Source organism: Mus caroli, chromosome 4 (assembly GCF_900094665.2).
Source record: "Mus caroli chromosome 4, CAROLI_EIJ_v1.1, whole genome shotgun sequence".
In the NCBI taxonomy this organism is placed as follows: domain Eukaryota; kingdom Metazoa; phylum Chordata; class Mammalia; order Rodentia; family Muridae; genus Mus; species Mus caroli.
This window is the reverse complement of record NC_034573.1, coordinates 43,176,255-43,199,617: the sequence shown is the minus strand read 5'-3', so window position 1 is coordinate 43,199,617 and position 23,363 is coordinate 43,176,255. Positions and strand designations below refer to the sequence as shown.

General features: G+C 39.8%; 1 protein-coding gene across 1 annotated transcript in view; it reads right to left on the bottom strand.

Annotated features, from left to right (window-relative positions):
- Positions 1-23,363, bottom strand: part of Plppr1 (phospholipid phosphatase related 1) — a 259,977-nt gene that overhangs the window by 112,694 nt on the left and 123,920 nt on the right. The window contains exon 2 of the mRNA XM_021161276.2: positions 6,873-6,980. Coding sequence (XP_021016935.1) covers positions 6,873-6,935 — 63 coding nt within the window. The 5' untranslated portion in view covers positions 6,936-6,980. The remainder of the gene's footprint in view (positions 1-6,872; positions 6,981-23,363) is intronic.

Below are 23,363 nucleotides of genomic sequence, written 5' to 3'. Positions count from 1 at the left end.
ATTAAAAAAAAAAAAAAAAGGATTCATTCTGTCTGCCCAACATTACAGGTGTCTTAACCTATCTGCTTTCCTCCCAATGCTCTGCCTTTCCTTTTGGTCCAGTCATTATTTTCTACATGCGCTCTTGTAATCTATAAGAACTGACCCCTCTCATTTTTGTACAATTCCAGAACTGCCCAGGGTAATGCTGCTCCTGACTGTCATGGCCACGAGATGATTTCTGCGGCTCAGCGCCTCACCAGGCAGCTCACTGCCACCTCTTCCAAGTGAGTCCAAAGCAAGTTCCTGCTTCTCCAGGAAATTTGAATTAGGGGTGTTGGTTCATGTCTATTCTCCTCACCAACTTCCAGGAATAAAACAAACATACCCAGTCTATGCTCATATAAAAGTAGCGAAGAAAATGCACGTGAGAGTTCAATACTGGGCAACAGGTGTCTCTCATCCTTGCCCTGTATTCATCTCAGCAGGGCTACGAAATCCTGCCTTACAAGGAGTTTTATAAGAGCCAAGTTACAGAAGAAGGTTAGTTACATGGAAAACATTTAGAAAAGGCAATCACCTGGCACCTCAGGGAAACTGTAGACATTAATATTTTCTTGAATTAATAAATTGATGGAAAAAGGTAATGGAAAAATCTAGTACAAAACACATACAATTAACTTTCTCTCATTCTCTCTCTCCTCTTTCTTCCTCCCTCCCTCCCTTCCTTCTTCTTTCCCTCCCTTCCTCCTCCCTCCCTTCTTCTCTCCCTTCCTTCCCTCTTCCTCTCTCTTTCTGTTGAATTCACAGGTTAAATGGAAACGGAAAAGGTACTAGAAACTCTGGTGGTAATGCATAGACACAAGCCGCAGTGGGCCCAGGTGAGTGTAGAGAAGGTTACAGATCAATTTCAGTATTGGGGTTTGGGCCTTAGTGTCCACAATATAGGACAGGAGGACTTGTTTTGGAAGGACAACTCCTGTGTAAAAGCCAGGATTCCTGAAAAGTCGCTCTTCACCCCCGAGAACAAAGACACTGGTAGCATAGGAAGAACTCAGGGAGAAAAATGCTCTGACTTTTGGGCCATGGGAGTTGGGGCTCCAATAATAAAACCAAAGTGCAAGAGTAATAGTCATTCAAAATCCCTCCAAAGTGTTACTCCCCAAACCTAATACCCACATGAATCCTAAAAGAATCTATCCACTGAGAGCCACGGCAGCAGATACAACAAATAAGATGACTAATCACCTTATTCTGAGAGTCCATAAAATGCATGTGGTACAATGAAAGACACGCAGGAAAGGCAAAAGCCATGAAATAACACTATAAAGTAGGAAGACAAAAACAAAAAATGCGCAGAATTTTTAGAAATTAAATAGAAATGAGATGAGTGAACAGAAAAAGTATAGAAAGAAGTAGAAAGGTATAAAATACATCAGAAAGTTGTTACAGTGAAAAGAAAATGGAATATTATTTGAATGTTCATTGTTGTGTGTCTTTTGCTTGGGGAGGGCATGAACAGGCATCTGTTTACCCAGAGAGGATATCAATGGCAGATGAAAGAAATGATTCTACTGTATTCTAACGTAGTGAGCCGGTGACTTTATTGGGGTCACTTTCAAGCATAGGCAGCTGAATCACTGAAAATGCCTACTCAGGTGCTGGTGAGGACTCACAAAACCTGTATCCTTGAAGCTCTCTGCAAGATCTATGTCAGCTATCAGGACAGCCTCCTCTCCCCAGAAATTGTTTTACTGGCTTTCTAATCTTGAAGAGAGACCTTTTGAAACTTGTTACATTTCAAGAACTTCCTAAGACTTGTAATTTTGTTGTTGTTGTTGTTGTTGTTGTTTTTCTTGAGTCTTAGGAGTCCTCCTCCTCCCTCTACAAGGGAACATTTTAATCAGGACAAGCTCTCTACATGTCATTTATATTGATAATGCAAAATAAATTATAGGAGAAATTAGCACTTAGGAACCGAAGCACTTCTAAGAAAGGGGAGCAAATATTACAATCAACTGAAAAGAAAGAGTGCATCACCTGTTGAGAAGAGTTAATGCTGGAGGAGTTTGCAGCAGTAACAATTCTATCAGGGAGTAAAAAGGAGCAGAATAGTGCTGACTCTTCTACCCATGGAGACTTCATGCCAAGTAAAGTCACCACTCCTCAGTTATCACAATACGAAGTCAACTCCAAACAAGTATTTATGAGTTATGACTTCTGAAAAACCTGCTAAAGGATAAACTAAAGATTAAAACTATTTTGAGTTCCCATCTCACCCCAGTCAGAATAGTATGTATCCAGTGACAACAGATGCTAACATGGATGTGGGGAAAAAGGAACTCTTATTCACTGTGGGTGGGAGGATCACTGTGTAGGCAGTATGGAAATCAGTGTGGCGCTTCCTCAAAAAGCTAGAACTACTGTATGTCCAAGCTATACCTCTCTTGGTTATTTACCCAAAGGTCTGTATAGCCTTCATGCTCATCACTGAACAACACCTAGAAAATAGAAATAGCATAGATTTTCATCAGCTGATGAATGGATAATTAAAATGTGTTACAAACAATGGAATTTTCTCAAGATATAAAAAAGACAGAAATATGGATTTTGCAGGAAAATAGATGGAACTAAAAAATATAGGTTGATGTAACCCAGGCATAGAAAGATAAATACCACATGGTGTCTCTCAGATCAGGACCCTTGCTTCATTCTTTAGATCTCCGTGTTTAGCTTAATGGAGGCAAACAGTAGAGTAGGTGTGATATGAAAGGAAAGAGGAGAACATTGCAAAGGAAATGTCTAAGTTGGGAAGAGGGATATAAGTGGAGGGAGGGTTAACTGAGATGAAGGGTGTATGAAATAGCCAAAGGAAATCTACCTCCTTGTATTTAAAACATATAGGTATAAAGAAATGTGCTAGATGCTCCCAGAGACAGAACCACCAACCAAAGAGCTTGCTTGTTGGATCTTTCAGAAGGCAATCATGGGCTAGACCTAGCCCCCTGCACATACATAGCAGATATGCAGCTTGGTCTTCATGTGAATCCCCAAATAACTGGAATAGAGGCTGTCCCTGAATCTATCGCCTGCCTTCTTGTAGATCCCATGATCCCATTCTCCTAACTGGGCTACCTTGTCTGACCTCAGTGGGAGAGGATGAGCCTAGTCCTGCAGTAATTTGATGTGCTCAGAATGGGAGAGCAGTGTGTGTGTGTGTGTGTGTGTGTGTGTGTGTGTGTGTGTGTGTGTGTGTATGTGATACCCAGAGGAGGCTCTCCCCTCTCAAAGGAGGAGGAATGGGGAGAGGATCTGCATGAGGGGGTATGTGGAGGAGAGGGGGACTGATATTGGGATGTAAAGTGAATAAAATACATTTTTTAAAAATCTACCAATGTTTTCAAATTTAAAAAAAAAAATGTGCAAGAAGGTGAAACCATGGCTGTCTGGAATCCTGAGGAAGGTGTTGGATCCCTCCTCAGTAGTCATTTATCATGGAGACCCACAAAACAACACTCTTGTCAATTGTCTTGGCTATTCACCAGTAATAGTAAGATCATTTTGCTGAAGATACAACACACCCTGCATGCAAGGCTTATGGCATTCAATCTACACTTGAGCTGAAAGCTTCCTCCCTGTTGGCTAGCATTCATAGCATCAGAAGGAGCTATACAGGCTGCCATTGGAGAAAAGGCATTAATGGGCTTACCCATCTGAGGATGATACCAACCTGTCAGGCAAGGTGTACTCACCAATGCTACAAGGGCATGATGGCTAGGAGAGGAACCAGCTGGCCTCTGATCAGGTTTGAGGCTCACTCCACATGAAAGTATTTACTATAAATCCACTAAGAATCCCATGGATGAACAGAGAGCACTGGCTACTGTTGTTAGTTAAATTGATGTGGTACCAAACTGCCTTCTAAATATTTATTTATATATATATGGCCAAAGGCTACCCTCAGCCCTTATCAGAGGTGTAGTCTCCCCTCTCTAGCCTGAAACCTGCTTGCTCAGGGGTGGAGCTTGCCGCTCAATCATTCTGCCATGCCCACTGCTGGAGCCTGCCGCTTTGCTGTTCTGGAGCCATCACATGTTCACCTGCAACCTTACTCCAAGATGATTTGGTGAGAATCGGGCCGCTCTCCCTGCTTCATAACTGAGTGTCGGAATAGTAAAATTGAGCTTTGATCAGAATGACTGTCTTAGCTACATTTTTATCTCACGCAGTCTAGCCCCTCTTCTCTTCCAGGTTTCCAAGACGCCTTTCCAGACTAGAACCCAGACATGTGAGCCGGTGGCCAGACACGACACAGAGGAATTGTTCTTTTTGCCTTGAAAGGCAGTCTACCTACAGAGGAGACTTATTCTATTTCCAGAATGAGCCCCTTAATTGCTTTCTCAGAGCAATGTAGTCAGACAGAAACCATCTATACACAACCAACATAAACAATCCCATCAGGTTGTATTTATATATTAGTCCATGTGTATGTGTGTGTGTGTTTAACGATAATCACCGAAGAAAAGGCTATCAATTTGAGAATGGGGATATGGAAAAGGTTGGAGGGAAGGGCTAGAAGGAGGAAAGGGAACTATATTTTAATTAACATTGTATAAAGAGTACAATAAGTAAATAAAGAGTACACTTGAATCATATTCTATGTTGTAAGACTTTGGCCACACCAGCCACATTTTACTTTCTCTGGGGGAAAATATTTGAAGCAAACATGGAAAAATTGTAAGTTTTGTTCTGGGTAGTTGGTTTGGGGGTTTGTTTTCTTGTATTTAATATTTTTCCTAATTAAAAAACAATAACCACTGATGCAACTAGCATTTTAACCTAGTGACTTTGGCTACATTTTCTGATACGCTTGGTGCAGTGCCCAGAGGAAATACAGGCCAAGGATCCAATGTTTGTTAATGCAACAATGAGAACCATTGAAGACACCTTGAGGTTCCCTTTCTCCTACTTCTCAACTAAGTTCCATCCCCCACCCATCCTGCTTATTCCTCAGAGATGTTAATGATACATATGAACTCCTATAAGGAATGATAACATAGCAAGAAAAAGAAGGAATCGTTTCTCCTCTCTCGGGTTTCCAAATCATTCTGATGACAGCATCAAGGTGAGCCACAGAAGAGTTCATTTATCTCCCTAGCTTCTGCTTCACCAGCCAGGCTCATCATTCTCAAATAAAGCTAAAAACCTTCAAAAAGTACAGTTTCCAATAATAAATTATCCCGTGCTTTAAGACTTGGTTCTTGTTGGGTTTGGGGGGGGGGAATCTAAAATATAAAAGTGTGCTAGAAGAATAAAGGTGATGATAGGTGACATTCCTCAGCATTCTCGTAGAATACTATAAATTTTATTTTTTTATAACAAAAAAAGAGAACACTTAAAAAGGAAATGGTATTCTTACATTTTCTGCATAGGCTCCAAAAAAAGTACTCCTTTCATCCATTACAATTTCAACAAGAAGTAGAACCCATAATTCATACACTGCGTTGCTAGTATGTGGCTGGTGTTGTCCATTACATTATGTAGCAAGTTAAAGGCAATATGTGAATGTTATAGAGATGAGTTGTTTAAACTTCTAGAATTTTAGCTTAATTATTTATATATAAGCTTTGACCTTCTCTCCTAGTCCACCAGATTCTGTAATGCAAGCAAGGTGCTTCACAAATGTCAAACAGAGAATAAACTGCCAGGTAATACTACCCTGCCCCTAAATGCCCACCAGATAAAACACACAGACTTTAAACTTTTAAACATAAAACTTTAAACTCAAAAAGTCACTATGATTCATCGGCTGAGTATAAAAACATTTCTAGGTAGGTGAGATCATACTAGCCCATAATCCCAGTACTCATAAGACTAAAGCAGAAGGATTGTGTGAGGTCAAGACAGTCTGGACTAAAAAGGGCGATTCTGTGTCTAAAACAACAAGAACAACAACAACACCAAAGGGAAAAAGCCAGCACAGTTACTGAAAGTCTGTATTTGTTATGATATGTAGTAGCTTAGCCTGAGTGACTCTTTTTACAGATAATAAATAGATCAACATACATAATCCCCAGCCAACCCAAAACATGTACAACGTAAAAGATGCTCTAGCTACCTTTGGGATGGCGTGATTATTTCCACAGCTATCCAGACTGAATGCTCAGGCACTTTTCAGCTCTTGACAGTTCATATTAAATCTTTATTAATGGTAAAATAATCCCTTAGGTGACCTATCTTGATAAGAACAAACAGTAATATAGTTGACAAACCAATATTTTAATCTCAGATAACTTGGGCAATAGACTTTTGGATATAGGAATCTCAATTTTCCCAAATGTCCTCATCTTTGTATCCTCCATAGCAAATACTCCATAGAGGAAAGGGCTATGGGGAAGGTGCTGGAAATTAGCAGAACAGATGCAGGGAGAGATGCATGATGGAAGCAGTATCTCATCACATATGTTTTCTAACATTACAAAGAAAAAATGCATGGAAGTGGCCAATTCTATTTTTTCCATCCATGAGTTCCTGAGGCAAAAGAGCATGAACTAATAACATTGGTCAACTGCCTGCCTTATCGGATTTTTAGAAAAGGACATTGATTTTTAAAAGAGAAGTTAATTAAAGTGCTGCATTGACTTTCATAGCTAATATGTTCATAGGATCATTGAAAATAAAAGAAACAGAATAAAAATGCACTTTGTCCTAAAGACACAGTTTCAAAACCTTCTTATTTATGGTTTATTTAATAAACATCATTTTAAAATTATTTTCTTTGTGATACCAATGTTTGACCCTATCATAAGATTAAGTAATTTCACAAAAGAATACATGTTCTCAGCATTTCATTTGCTATTACAACATGCTCATCGCTTTAAAAATACACTTACCTCAACAAATATAAAACATGGAATGATGGAGTAACTGCGTTGAGTGTTGTTTTCTACAGCCATTTCTCAAACCATGTGGTGAGACTGCACTGTCAGAAACTGTCCAGGCTGAAATGGAAATAGATGGCAAGGTGTTAAGAACTGCATGTGTTGACTGAGTACAACCAAGGCATTAATCTACAACACAGCTGAAATAGAGTCAAGTCTATACCAGCTAAGAATAATCCTAAAGGTAAATCGACCAGGTAAGGAATGTCTCAAGCACACAGCAATAGCAAACAAGATTATTACTCTGGCACTCTACTGTGTCTTAACTCAGTAGACTGCTGTCATACCACAAAACACAGTTTTGGGTAATAAAATATTTCTTATTGTCATCCCACCAGAAATTCCTTTACCTGTGCCTAATTGTGCTCTATAACCTTGTTTGCTCTGCTTGTTTGCCTCTGCCCTTTCCTCTCCCTTTGGGGCCAAGATCATCTACAGACACTAATCCTCCCTGTTCTTTCCTGAGTCGTAATTATTTGCCCTTGCTTGCGCCTACACAGCAAACAACTACTTTGGGTTAATACATCACTGACTTATCTTTCTGTGTGCCCCCTGACCTGTGAGCATGACCCCAGTATGAAACATTAAAGCAGTAATCAATTCTCCATACCTACAAGATTGGAGGAGCTAGACTATAGCAGATGACTCTCCAATATTTTATTAGGTCCTCTCTGTCCTGCTCTCAGCTGAAAATATTCCTCTAATAGGGGGTAAATTAATTTGGGTTTTTCTTAATAGAAGGAATGAAGCTGAGGTTCTAGACTCTTTGAGACTCACTAGATAAAAAAGACTTTCCTAGACATGTCTGTCCCAGAGAGTGCTGCAGGAAGGTCACAGATGCTCTTACTAGCTGCACGTTGCTTTTCACTTACTCTCTATGTCATTACGACTAACGATTCTTAGGGATTTTGATATGAAGAGTTACACGGGAACTGCATGGCTACCTGAATAGCCAACAGCACCTACTAATGTCTTTATTTAGCTAATTTCTCTTCATTAAGGTCTCCCATACCTGACATGTTTGCAAAGTAAAGCTTTAAATTAGATTGTCTTCAGTTTAAGATGCCGCATTCTCAGGTGTTAATTATTCTCAGATCAAATATAATTTATATCCTTTGTAATCTGTATTTATCACACCCACTATACAATTTACATATTATATGCAGCCCAAGAAGGAGGAAGACCAAAGTGTGGATGCTTCAGTCCTACTTAGAAGAGGGAACAAAATAATGATGGGAGGTGGAGGAAGTGAGGGACCTTAGAGGGAAAGAGGAGAGGGAAGAAAACGGCGGGGGGGGGGTGGCAGGATCAGGTATGGGAGAGACAGGGGGCATACAAAGAATCAGGAATTTGAACAGAAATATGTAGCAGTGGGGGATAGGGAGGACGGGGTAGCTACTAGAAAGTCCCAGATGCCAGGGATGCAAGAGGTTCCTAGGGCCCAACAGGAATGATATTAGTTGAAATACCCAACAAAGGGGATATAGAACCTGTAGAGACTATATCCAGTGGTTAGGCATGGCCCCAGGTTGAGAAATGGGGCCACCCACCCACCTCAAAAACATTAATACAGAATTCCTCCTGTCAAAAGAAAATGTAGGGCAAAGAGTGGAGCAGAGACAGAAGGAAAGGCCATTCATAGACTGCCCCACCTGGGGATCATCCCATCTGCAGACACCAAACCCAGACACTACTGCTGATGCCAAGAAGTGCTTGCTGAGAGGAGCCTGGTATAGCTGTCTCCTGAGAGGCTCTGCCAGATCCTGACCAATACATATTCGGATCCTCAGACAACCATCGGACTGAGCACAGGGACCCCAATGGAGGAGTTGGGGGAAGGACTGAAGGAGCTGAAGGGGTTTGCAACCCAATAGAAAGAACAACTACATCAACCCACTAGACCCCCCCCCCCCCCCCCGAGCTCCCAGGGATCATGGAGGGAACCATGGCTCCAGCTACATATATAGCAGAGGACTGTCTTATCTGGCATCAATGGGAGGGGAGGCCCTTGGTCCTGTGGAGGCTCAATACTCCAGAATGGGGGAATGCTAGGGTGGTGAGGTGGGAGTGGGTGGCAGGGAGGGTGGGGGAGCACCCTCATAGAAGCAGTGGGGAAAGGACATGGGGTAAGGGGTTTTCAGAAGAGAAACCAGGAAGTAGGATAACATTTGAAATGTAAATAAGTCTACTAAGGCCATACCACCCTGAAAGCGCCCAATCTCGTCTGAAATGTAAATAAATAAAATAGCCAATAAAAACACATGGAAAAAATAAAAATTTAAGTCTCAGACAACTTTAAAATTTTTAAATGGCATTATATACTATGAAATAATATCCATAACATACCTAGTATTTTATTATTCAACTCTGGAATTTAGGAATAACTAATATTATCTTCATTAAGAAAGGAACATGCATATCCATTTTAAACACTGGACTAATGGGTCTTATTTTGTTCAATTTTACTTTCTTCAAAGATCTTAAAATTCACTCATCATTCTTTATGACTCAAATGTGACCTCCTGTTAGCAGCAACAAAGTACAATGCCTTCTGTGGAATGTCTATTTAAAACTTGCAACTTCTGTAAGATATGCTTCTTCATTCATTGTTTTCAGGGTGTAATTTCTTTTTGTATATTCTGGATACTTGTCATTTATTAAATATATGTTTAATAATTTTTTTCTTCCAGACTTTTGCTTGACTTTCAGCTTCTAATGATATATTTTATATGCACATTTTCCTAATACAATAACAATTCTAATTAGAGATTCTAATTTCAAAGACCATTAAATACAAAAATTTATTACCCTATTATACTCATCCAGATTTTCAACTGCAGCTTAGAAATGTAAAAAGATATAAATCAACATTGAGATAAAAGAAGTGCCAGGAATTTTTATAAAAGACTACCAATGTAGACAAAGTATCGTAATAAATGAGCTTAGGAGAAATTTATAGGGGCTGGCGAGATGGCTCAGTGGTTAAGAGCGCCGACTGCTCTTCCAAAGGTCCAGAGTTCAAATCCCAGCAACCACATGGTGGCTCACAACCATCCATAACGAAATCTGATGCCCTATTCTGGAGTGTCTGAAGACAGCTACAGTGTACTTACATATAATAAATAAATAAATTTAAAAAAAAAGAAATTTATATCACCAATGAACAAATGAAAATATTCACAAACTTATTTAATAATTTAGGCTATGAAAATGAAGACAAGCAACATGGAAATGCTTCCCATCTCTGAGAGTAGAAAAGAGGTGCAAGTTGGATAGCCACAAATTCTGAACCAAGTGGAGTAGCGGGTGCTGTTCACACAGCAGGTAAGAATGGTTTTTGAAGAGCAAATCAATGGTATTAAAGTAAAATATGCTCAGTTCTTCCCCACAGAACAAAACCCTCAGAAAAGTTTCCCCATCCCAAACCTGGTTGCATGTTGCATTTCTATTACATGAGCAACAAGCAATCAGAAAAACAAAAGAGAAGAGAATTCCATTCACATGAAAACCTTTAGACTTAGGAATAAATGCAACCAGGGTGGTGCACTAACTCCATGCTAAACACGACAAAACATTCACGAAAGAACTGAAGAAGACACCCACAAAGGAGAAGACATCCCATGTTAACAGATTCAAAGAACTAACATAGTTAAAAGAACCAGACGAGGTGGGGCGTGGTGGTACATGATTTTAATCCCTGCACTTGGGAGGCAGAGGCTGGTGGATCTCTTTGAGGTTGAGGTCAACCTGGTCTATAAAGCAAGTTCCAAGATAGTGTCTCAAAAATCAAAACCAAAACAAGGAAGCAAACAACAAAACCCATCAAATTTTCCAGACCACTAAAAATAATCCAGAGTTAATCCAATTGCTAACAAAATTTCAAAGGTATTGGTATTTTCCATTTTCTTTCTTTCTTTTTTTTTTTTTGGTTTTTCGAGACAGGGTTTCTCTGTATAGTCCTGACTGTCCTGGAACTCACTTTGAAGACCAGGCTGGCCTCGAACTCAGAAATCCGCCTGCTTCTGCCTCCCAAGTGCTGGGATTAAAGGCGTGTGCCACCACGCCCGGCCTCCATTTTCTTTTTAAAAGGCAATCTTAAATAATACTTCATGATGGCATTCTTATATGTTGATTGTGTTTTTTTTTTTACTGAAGCCTGGGATGTTATAAGGTTCAGAGTTGTATTAAGTCCAGTGTCTTATCATATCTCTTCTGATCCTGCTTCAGTGAGTGGAGGAAGAACAGCAACACTGTCTTATGAAAGGCAAATGCAGTTTCTCTGGGGGCAGTACAAAGTCCAAGATTCCCATTAAACTCCAGTAAAACCCCAGCAACATCAACAGCCATTTCCAACGAGGCATCATCTGAGACCCTCTGATCACCAAGAGGAAAATATTTTAGTATATAACATGTTCAGGCTTATTCCATATCAAAATATAAAACATAATTTTTATTTTCATGAAGACAGGAGCTTAAAAATGCAAAATGTCTTTGGGCTCATATAATAATAATGCAGCCCCAGTTCGAACAAATGTGGGAAGAGAATTGTTAAATGAGATAGTTGTTTTGATTGACTGAAAGAAAGTTAAGCTTTCTCCTACTAGGTTGAGGGAGGGAAGCACTCCAGCATGGTTTCTAGAGCTATGAATTCACTCAGCTTATTTGTGAAAGTTAAAGACCAGTACTAGACCCAATATAGGAAATGCAAGAAGGAGACATGGATGCTGTCACCAAACTCCACTCATGTACTTGCTGTTCATTATGCACAAACTCTCAAGAGTAGAACACCTCAGGGTTCCAAACTCAGGACTGGGTATTTCCATATCTAATGGAAACATAATAGAAAAGGAGGAGAATGAATATTGACAGGCAGTGCCCGCTCTTGTTAATTACCTCGGATGAAGCATTTCATCTCCCAGTAAATATTACTGTATTATTCCTCAGTGGAATCTCAATTCAATATCCTCTGATGAGTTTCCCCTGAAATTTTCATACTGTTTCCTCTTGTTCATGGGAAGGATACCAATTTGTTGTGAACTCAAGACACAGATCATTAAGTACCCATGTTAGTGACACAAAAAATGGAAAAAAAAAACATTTTGGGGGAAGATAGATGGGAATAAATATCTTCATATTTAAGTTGAAATTAATTCAGCTGACCAGTTTGGGAAGCTCCTGGGAACAAATATAATTGAAAATGAGTGTCCATAACTAAGCAACCTCAGTGTCTAGCTTTGGTGTGAATTAAATTGTTCTTAGCATCCAGGACTACTAATTTTAGGGAAATGTGAGCTTGTTGTCTATATAGATAGAATGTACATTATGCTAATTTTGCCAAGACTATGATAGCTCTTTTTAAAATGCCAACAGGAAGGTTACCAAAAGTGTTTCCTTTCTTTTTTTTTATTGGGTATTTATTTCATTTACATTTCCAATGCTATCCCAAAAGTCCCCTACACGCTCTCCCATCCACTCCCCCACCCATCCACTCCCACTTCTTAGCCCTGTCGTTCCCCTGTACTGAGGCATATAAAGTTTGCACGACCAATGAGCAAGCCCAATACTCTCAACATTGAACCCACATTGATTAAAAAAAAATGTCTCTCAGTTCTATCACTGTTGATTGTCTATTCTACAGAGTTGTGGGGAGCAGGGTTTCCTAAGCATTTCTGGGTGCTTAGCCCTATGTATGACCTCTGCACACAAAATGCCAAAGAGAGCAGGCATCCTCTCACCCAAGGTGTGATGACCAAAACTATTCCCGGATATTGACAAATATTCCCTTCAAGTGGGGACAGTGTTTTCAGTGCATAGCAGCAGAACCTATGGCCCCACCATATCAATAGCATTTTCTGATGTATTACAATATTTAGCCTAGTGTTTCTAGAAGCTTCTCAAATTTAGGTTGAAATTAAATTTAAAGTGAGATTATAGCTAGCATTAAAAGCTGGGAGGGAAACAAGAGGTTGTTTCTCTATGACATCAAATAGAGGGATGGGGGCCCCCTGTTGAAGAATTGCTACTTTAGGATTGAACACACAGGCACATGGGCTTGAAGCTGCTTTGTCTGACTGGGATAAAGTCCCCAACTTGGTCCACAGGAAAAACTGGTTTTGCCTAGTTTCTAACAAAGGGGAAACTGGAATTTGACAGGGTGTTTTACTTGTATATAGGGAATTAAAGAAAGTCCAATGTATAAATGCCATATCAAGATGAGAAGAAAGCTTTAAGGTACAGCATCCTGAGTTTAAAGAGAACTTAAGTGGGCTCTATCCTTTAGGTACTTCAGGCTAGACTCCTAGTGTCAATGAAAATAAATTAAAAAAAAAATTTAGCCGGGCGGTGGTGGCACACACCTTTAATCCCAGCACTTGGGAGGCAGAGACTGTTGGATTTCTGAGTTCAAGGCCAGCCTGGTCTACAAAGTGAGTTCCACGACAGCCAGGGCTATACAGAGAAACCCTGTCTCGAACCTCCCCACACATCAAAAGAAAAAAAAAAATTAAAAGCAGCAAAAATACACCAGACCCATTTGAAAGTATGCAATGAGATGTCCAAAATGTAAAATTTCAGCAACTTCACTATGTTTAGTGTTTGTTAAAATTTAATTTATATAAAATGAATTGTAGGTAAGATTTTCTTAATTCTGAAAATGCCCTTTCAAATAAGCTACAAGTAAGTATAAATTAAACTACTAACTCCTATAAATTATTTCAAAACCTTTTTTTCAAAACCTTTTTTTGCTCCCAAATAAATATTTAATTTTTTTTTTTTACATTTAGATTCTCCTTAATAGGCTTACGGTAATAGGAGTGAAGCTCAAAAAGTGACCACAGAAAACAATCTCATGAACCTTCAAATGACCCTGGAGGGATTTTGCATCATGAATGTCAAATAATCTGGAACATGATTCCTTTCTGGAAATTATCAGAAGATAACAAAGCAAGCAAACAGACAAACTAGCCAAAAAGTAGAGATAGTCCTTCCCTGAGATTTCTCTTCCGTCCCATACCACTTGCTCTTCCGAACTTCCCTAGACTTTAGAAGCACTGTAGATTAAACACATAGATCTAAAGACTTAATGCTAAGATCCACAGGAGTGAGAATATGTGTCACTTGTCTTTTTCCATTCGGGTTAACCTCACTCAGTAGATCTTCCAGATCTAATCTAATCATCTACCTGCAACTTTCATAATTTCATGTTATTTATACTGGTGAATAAGATTCCATTGTATAAAGGGACCATGTTTTCATTTCTCATCTATCAGTTGAACACTAAGGCTGTATGAAATTCTCAATTAACAAAAACATAAAAATACAACTGATAATAAATGGGATGATGGCTTTGAAGACATCAATTAGACAGGAGGCCCAGACTAGCAGTGATCCAGAGATGATGGAGCAAACAGAGGTGAGTTCCGGCTTACTGCCTGGGAAGGGTCAAGAAACCCTTGCGTAGTTAGAGAATGCAGACATGTGACTGGTGTTCTTCCAGATCTGAGTGGGGCTAGTAGGTGGGGAGGCTGCAGTATCTTGGCCTCTGCAGGCTGGGCTTCAAAGAGAATGGTATGTACAGACAATGCGATTTCTCCAGACTTCAGCAGAATACTGGCATGCATGTGCAGAAGAGGAACCTTAAGACCCAGTGAAACCATTAGAAAGGCCAAGCACAAACAACTCTTAGAGCTCACACACAACCAAGCCTTCTCACCAAAGTAAGTAGAAAGACCTCCCAGATCTTTAGCTGCCTGCCAGAGTGCATGGTTTTTGGGTAAATTAGCCTCAGTATGAAACATTTCTCACTTAGAAGCCACAAATGGTGGTGGGTAGTAACTTGCAGCATGCATTTTTTTTTCATTTTTCTAACTCACAGTTCTAAACACTTTCAGGTACTCCTTTGATCGGTCATATTATGGCTAATATTCTGAGCCACTGAGTTGCTTTTCCTTGTCATACCTCCTTCTCAAAACAAAAGCATATTTTGACAAGTGTGTGTTGTTAGGACCACAGAACCCATGTCCCAGGTCTTAACAACAGCATCTTCTACATCCTATAGCATAGTCTATAACACTCAGACTAGTGTTTCTAGAAGCTTCCAAAAGTTAGGTTAGTTTAAAAATAAAGTGAGAATATAGCTAGCATTAAACAGGGAGAAAACAGAGCTTATTTCCATATGATGTCTAATACTAATTGCAGAGGAGGAGGCTTAAGTTAAAAGGAGAAAATGAAAAGGTAAGAAAAAAAATGACTTGTGAGAGGAACGTTTCATTTTTATCTTTCAGTTCCCATGCTGAGCCATAATCCCCAGATGTAATTCATCCTGAACACATGTTAAAGATGCATTAACTGCCTGGGTGGTATGAGCTGCCTCTCCCTATTCTGGATCACTCTATTCAGTCCATGATCTTCAATCAAGATCACAGTTTGCATTTAATTTCCCAGTGATGAAAAAATCCAGTCGTGTTTTTAAAGCAACAAAGCCATTAAGAGACAGGAACAAATGAAGAAAAAAAAACTGTAGGTGGATGTAAAGTAGATTTTATCAATTAGCCGTGTGGGTTTGAGGAACGCTCTACTTAGGCTTTTAAGAGAAACACTTTGTTGAGTTTTAGAGAGGTTTTGCAAAGTTCTTCGAGCATGACAGTATGAGAGCCACACCCAAAGGGAGGTAGCAATGGCACTCTTGAGTCTCTCCCTTCCTGTTTCTCAAAGCTAGACACACGGCTCACCCCTTGACCTAGCTCAAGTCAAGGCAGAAGAAAACAAAGGAGTGAAAATTCATAATTTGGAGAAAGCTAATTTGGTCATCTCTTTACCTGTGAGGATTCCAGGCTCCTCATGGGCTCTTTGATGCATTTTAGGACCAAGAGATAATTCTAGGATTCTTCAGGGTACCCTTGTTCATTGACCTATTCAGTAGGACTAGTTTTCAGTCTTGTCACTATTGATTAAATATCAATTAGCATCTAGGGTCCTCCCAACTTATTGGGCCTTGCGAGAAAGAAGATTGCCTGACTAATACCTCAGCTTGCTGTAACTCTTTCAGACTGTCACACATTAGCAGTCCCATTTGGCAGCATTCCTCGCCCTGTGGCCACCCTGTCTCTCTGCACTCTAACCACTTCCTCTTGGCAATAGGCCAACCTCTTTCTCACCTATGGGTCCTCTCACAATCTGTTCCCACTGGCTAGAATGCTGTCTCTTCCTCTATATTTGCCTAGGAAATGTCTGCTCATTCTCTAGACCTACAAGTATATGTCAACAGAAATGCTTTGTTTCACTCTTAGAGTTTTTCAGATATATCCCACAGTTTAACCATCCTGTCATCATTTCTTATTGCAAACGTTTAATCTACTTCTTTTACAAGTTGTCAGTTTTGTTTCATGTGGTCAGAACCGTGTTTATCTTGCTCATTCCTTACAACCTCAGCCCTGTACACAATACCTGGCAAATAGCATACAGTAAATGTTGACACATACATGCCTCAGCGATCTAGCCCTACTGTGTTATCTGCATTATCCTCCACTTGCCTTGAGTCAGCCCTTGAGTTTCTGAGCCAGTCTTATGTTTTGGGTCAATCTTTTGTAAGTCCTACATAAACTCAACTATGTAATGCTAGTCTAGATCTTGGGTCAGTCGTTTATGCCTGTTCCATATAGTTAAAATTCATTATACTGCATAATTAAAGAAATAGAGAAATTATGTTTTTGGGTCTCCTATAAAAAGTTAGGAATACATTTTTAAGTGTAATATTGGTAGGAAGAATTATTCTATGGCACTCTACCTGGGCCTTTGGATTATGCAAAAAAGAGTATTGCATTATAAGGTTTATGCCTTAAATAACATAAAATGAATATTGTTTTAGAAGTCTGAGACTATGCCTGTTAATCTTTCAAAGCAACAATGAACCCAAATATGATACCAATTATGAGACTCAGCATATGACCCAGAGCAGCGAGGAAGAAAGCATACAGGAATGCTTGGATGACTGAGAAGAGAACCCTGGCTCACCTTCTGCTTTATCACAACTGCTAAGTAGAAAAACAAGCCTGAGACAGAAGGGTACTGCTTCTAATTTCATTTTCAAATTACTGATTTTGTTTATCTGTAACTTTCCATTAGGAAAAACAATAGCTGCGGAACATAGAAACACACAAAGAGGTTTTCTTAATTATAAAGTGGTGAGTTCACATTTCCTTTAATCCAACTAGATGCTGGGAGGAAATGAGGCTTTGGTGCTACATTAAAAAGAAACCCTGAAGCACAAGAGCCAGGGACATGGGGACCACACACACACACACACACACACACACACACACACACGGCGCCGCCACCACCACCACCACCACCACCATCATCATCCTTCTCCTCCACTCTATGGAGAGAAAAGAAACAGTTAATATGTTGCCAATAGTCTTAACTGGAAAGTAGTGAAAGTGATTCTAACGTGCTAAAGTTATTTTTGTCCCTTTTACCTCTTTCCCTGGTTATAAAATTTGAAACACTACTCATTGTAGTTCTCAATAACAAGATTTATAATAAAAATTATCCTAATTTACTTTATGATAGAAGCATTATTACATGGTGGTTTCTCGAATCTTTTCCATGAAACTGTCCACTGGTAAGCATAAACATGCAATTACATTATGTTAAAGTCTATTCTAGCATAACCCATACCATGCTAAGTCAATGGGGTACCGCTCTGGCCCTCTATTTACATCTAACCAGACTCTTATCAGGACCCTGAAGATGCATTGGGAAATCACTGGGCTTTTTCATTTGTTGTTCTTCCAAACATGGACTAAACAAAACAAAAACAACCACAATAACAACAAAACCCTGTTTGACTCTTTAAGTGGCTAAGCATGCCTTAGTAAAGCTGCCAGAGACCAGGACCTGATCCTAAAATCTCCCTCAACAATGCCTTGAGCCACACTGGTTTACAAAGATTCAAGATACAGGAGCAATTAAGAGGGAAAAGAATCATAAGAACGGGGAGAACATTTTCAGGAAAGATAAGAACTGTCCCCAAAGACTAGAATCTAAAGATTCTGTGCCTTCTGTGTATCCTTTGGATACTGAGCTCCAGAATGTTAGACAACCCTTGGCGGTCTTGCCTGCAGGGATACATTGCAAACTGTTGTGAGCGGTGGGGAGGCTGTGATACTTGTTCTGTCAAGCAAGGCTGCAGTTTCCAATTTAAAACTGAGCTGCCCTGGAGCCAAGCTGTTTGGCTTTTTAAAAGAGCAGACAGATAGTAAAAGTTTGTGTCCATCTGTGTCTCAGGAGGGTGAGACCACAAAACGGTGCATTCCATGGGCAGAGACACCAGATCTACCCATTTACCCCATGGAATACTCCATTCCATGGCTATGCGTTTGTGAGAAAAATCCCTGCCAGAAGTCCTTGAACCCTCATAACAGGGTAATTCATCAGCCCTGTTAGACCCTGTGGAGATTGGACAAGAAATGGAGGTGAGAAAAATTTCTTAAAACTCTGGGGTGACTCATGGTTTCTCCATTGGTGCATAATCAATCAGTGTGTGCTCTGTGATAGAAGCAGCCTGAGAATTTTGAATGAGCAGAATAAATGTGATTTTGTTCATTATTAGTCTCCTTGATAAACATTGAGCACCTGGCATTCCATGCCAGGATTATATGAGTATAGCCTAACAAGCAAAAGTTTTGTATTTAATATTTTAATGTTAGTTGCATTAATTTTTATCTGGTATAGAGATATGCTGAGCATTCGTTTCAACATTGCAAACTGTTGCTCTTACCCAGAATTCTAGGCCTTCTGCCCCCTGCATTACTCCCCTTCACTATATCTATGCTACTCACCAGTTGACACGTTATAGAACTTATTGGGAATATTTATTGTCTTTACCACTGCCTTTTTTTTGCTCAGCAGTTATACTCACCCCAAGCATTCCTTGGAAAGATGATAATAAACTCATAATTACAAATGAGATTCAAACACTATCTCTTTGAGACCTGCATGAATATATAACTTAGTCTAAGAGGCCAAAAAAGTCTCATTCAAAGAAATGATTTTTGGATGCATAGGAATCAGGGGCAGGGAAAGGAATGTATTCCTTGTTTAGGGTTCCTGAAAGGAGAGAAAATAGAACAGTGTGGCTGTAACCCAGGAAGCATAGGGAAACAGCACATAAGAACAGGCTGGAGTGAGAGACATCTTGCCCAGATGATAGGGAGTTAACACCATGCTCCATAGTTTGGAATTACTTCTAAGAAAGGTAGTAATTTATGGGAAATTTTTGAGGAAGGAAGCCTCACAACCCAATTTGCTTGGGGGCATTGCACAGGTGGTGGAGAGCTGGTTTAAGAGAGCAGGATAAGAATGAGAGTGGTGGGTGGTCAGTTGAGATTTCCTGTGATCATCTATACAGCCGGAGATGGTGCTTTGGGGTACGGATAAAACAACATGAATGAATTTTAAAAATAAATGACCAAGTAGCTTTAATTTGGTAATTTATTAAAGAGAATACTGTGTGCTAGATAGTTTTAAGAGTTATGTGTGAAGAGGTAACTTCAATTGAGAAAATGCCTCCTAGAGATCAGGCTGCAGGAAAGTCTATATGGTATTTTCTTAATTAGTGGTTAATAGGAGAGGGTCCAGCCCATCATTGATGGTACTATCCCTGGCTTGGTGATCCTGAATTCTGTAAGAAAACAAACTGAGCGATCTACGATGAACAAACAACACTCTTCAATTGCCTCTGCATTAGCTCCTGGCTCCAGGTTCCTGCCCTGTGTGAGTTACTATTCTGACTTTCGTTGATGAGCTGTAATGTGGAAGCATAAGCTGAATAAACTCTTTCTTACCCAAGTTCCTTTGGACATGATCCCAGCAACAGTAACTCTAACTAAGACACTTTGGTAGCAGGACAGTGTGTGTGTGGGGGGGGGGGATTGTTGTAACAGACTTAGGGAGGATTATGGAAGGACTCTGGAACTTTGGGCTACAAAAGCCATTGAGTGTTGAGACTTCATTGGATGTTCTGTAGGATCTTGGGAGATAAAAATGTTGAGAATAATGTAGATGACGGGTGCCTGACTTGTGAAATTTCAGAGGAAATTTTAAAGACTTTATTGGGGCTATTTGTTACTTGGAATTAAGATTCTGTGGTTCTGATAGCTGGGGCTCAAGATTCAGCTGATTAACAAGATATTAGAACTAAGGTGAAACCTTTGCTTTGCTGGGATACCTGATGCTGGCTGACTGGAGCTGAGAAATTACTGGTGATTAAGAATACACCAACACTGTAGAGATGAAATCTTTTGGGAAGTGTTTCCTGAGAGTCAGCCCACAGAAACTGCATTCCAGACATGGTTGCACCCTGTGCTCGGAGCTGAACGTGTGGTTGTATTGGTTTTAAATGCATGAGAGGGTCATGGAAAGCAGCTAAGGCTTGGTACTGTCAGAGTTAGGAGAGGTCATTAGTGAAGGAGCAGCCTCAGCAGCAGTTGAAAACCTAGGATTGATGGCGTCAAATAGAATTTGGCATCATGAAGAAAGCCTAAAACAGGCTATTGTTGAAAGTGCAGCCCAGCTGTAACAGAAGATACCACCAATTTGGAGATAGCAATACCATAGGATGACCACCAAGAAGAGCAGCAGCCTTGGTATGGAGCCAGTCCAAGCTTAGAGGATGGCTGTGTGTGTAGCAGAGGGCTGAGCTGGAGAAGTGACTCAAGTCCCTAGGAGGCACCCAGGAGATTGTAAGTGAATCTCACATATTAGACATTGAGTTATTTTCAATGTTGGAGTTTTGGTTTTTTGTTTTGTTTTGTTTTGTTTTGTTTTGTTTTGTTTTGTTTTGTTTTGTTTTGTTTTGTTTTGTTTTTGTTTTTGTTTTTGTTTTTGTTTTTGTTTTGCTTGGTTCGGATTGTGACTGTGTCCTCATTCTTTCCCTTGAAATAAGAAAGTACTTTTTTAAAAAATTTTATAGGAGCCCACAGTTGAGAGACTTTAAATATATATATATATTTTTAAAAAAGAGCTTTTAGGGTCTTACAGAGATCTTTTTTTTTAAAAAGCTTTTGGAGTTTTAAAGAGAGACTGGATTTTCTTTTTTTTTTTTTTTCAGAGCCAACCTTAAGGTTTAAATTTGTAAGGCTGTGGGACTTTTTAAGTTTGTAAAATGTGTTATATTGTGGTGTCTTTATTAATATGTAATCTTGGGGATGAATAAGAAAGGAAAGGTTGTGGTTTAACAGTTATGTATTTGTGTGTCAAGTTGGCAAGGGGTCAATTGTGCTGGATGCTCTCCTGTATCCACTTAAATCCTTCAAAGCACAACATACCAAGACAAACATCTATTTTTCTATTTTGTTTCCAGTTGCAATTGATAGGTAATGGGCAGCTTTCTGGATATCTTGCCATTAAATTATCCACGGCCTTCACTTCACTTGCGTGAATCCCAGGCATTTCCTTGAGGCTTCATCTGGTTAAGAATTAGGCTCTGCATGAAACAAGTTTTTCCTGAAATCATTAGTTTCCCTCTTTCTTCCTGCACCATCCTGTCTGTCTGTCTGTCTCTCCCTCCCTCTCTCTCTCTCCCTGTGTGTGTGCATGTGTGTGTATGTATTTGTGTGTGTGTGTGTGTGTGAGTGTATGTGTGTGAGTGTGAGTGTGTGTGTAGAGGGTGCACATGTTTGGGCAAGTATGTGTACATGGCTATGCTTGTATGCATAAGTTAACCTTGGTGATTTTTCTCCAGGTGCTGTCCACCTCAGTCTTTGAGGTAGGATCTCCCAGTGGGTTATAACTCACCGAGGAAGCTAAGCCCGCACATCCCATGGATCTGTCTGTTTTCCTCTCCCTAGTACAAGGATTGCAAATGGATGCCACCCTGTCTAGCTTTTTCAGTAAGGGTTTTTCAAGATTAAACTCAGCTCCTTATTCTTTCTAAGGAAGCATTTTGCCAACTAAGCTATCTCCCCAGACTCTAGAATGCTCACTTTTGAAAAGAGGAAGAGGAGGTGGAAGAAGAAGAGGAAAAAGAGGACAAATTGGTGCACTGATGTTTGACAGTGAGATGGCTCAGCTCGTAATGACTTATTCTAACAAACCCTATGACCTAAGTTCATCCCCAGACCAAAGCAACAAAGGGAAAGAAGAAATTCTCAAAGCTTCTTTTCTAAGTATCACTCATAAACTGTGGTATATGCACACACACACACACACACACACACACACACATTTACATACACTCAAAATAAATAAATAAATAAATAAATAAATAAATAAATAAATACAATACAATACAATACAATACAATACAATACAATACAATACAATACAATACAATACAATACAACTACTGTGCCTAAAGAAAACCATGTGCTTCAGCCAGGGGAGCAGGTAGTCTAAAAACTCTTGTCTCCCCTTCAAATCCAATGCCCTATTCTCACGCCCAGCTCTGTAGCAGATCACATGCTGTAGCCTCTACTCACTCCCCACCCCATCTCCAGTGAATTACACAGATCTTTCCTTTTCACCTTCCTTTTCAACTCATCACTACATTCCAGCTCCCAGCTCCAGCAGGCACTCCCTGGGAACTCATTAGCCAAGTCTGCCAGAGAAGCAAGTCTGCCAGTAAATCCCGTAAGCAAGCCTCAGAACATCACTCTTCCTCCTCTCCTACAAATCTAACTCTCCAGTCTCATCCCTAGCCTTGTAGCAGACTATCTGTCGTGGCCTCTCCTCACTCTCTGCCTCTATTCCCAGGGGACTAAGGAGATCCTGAGAGAGCATTCTATTTTCCTTCCTCCTGTGAACCCTTCAGAAACCCTGACCAGTCCATGCCCATTCCTTCATGTAAGCTCCTAATACTTAAAAAACACATTTACCCAGAAACCCAGTGGCCACACCTGGCAGGATCCCAGAAAATTTTCCTACAAAGTGACTCACAGCTACCACACTCTCTTAAGAATCATGGACGAAAACAAAACATGAAAGAAACCCACCCAACAAAGACAAGACCAGATATCAACACCTAGAATTACAATCAATCATCCCCAAACCAGAAGCTTATATATCAGAAAAGAATCACAATGAATCAATAACAGCCAGGATGATCAATATGTCTCCTCTAGAGCCCAGAAGCCCTACTACAGTAGAACCTGATAATTGCAATATAGCAGAAGCACGAGAGAAGGACCTTAAAAAAGCCTTTATGAAAATGATAGAGGGTCCTTAAAGAGGAAATGAATACATTTCTTTTTTTTTTGTTTTAGCATATATATTCTTTTTTTTTATTACATATTTTCCTCAATTACATTTCCAATGCTATCCCAAAAGTCCCCCATAACGCCCCCCACTTCCCTACCCTCCCATTCCCATTCTTTTGGCCCTGGCATTCCCCTATATTGGGGCATATAAAGTTTGCAAGTCCAATGGGCCTCTCTTTCCAGTGAT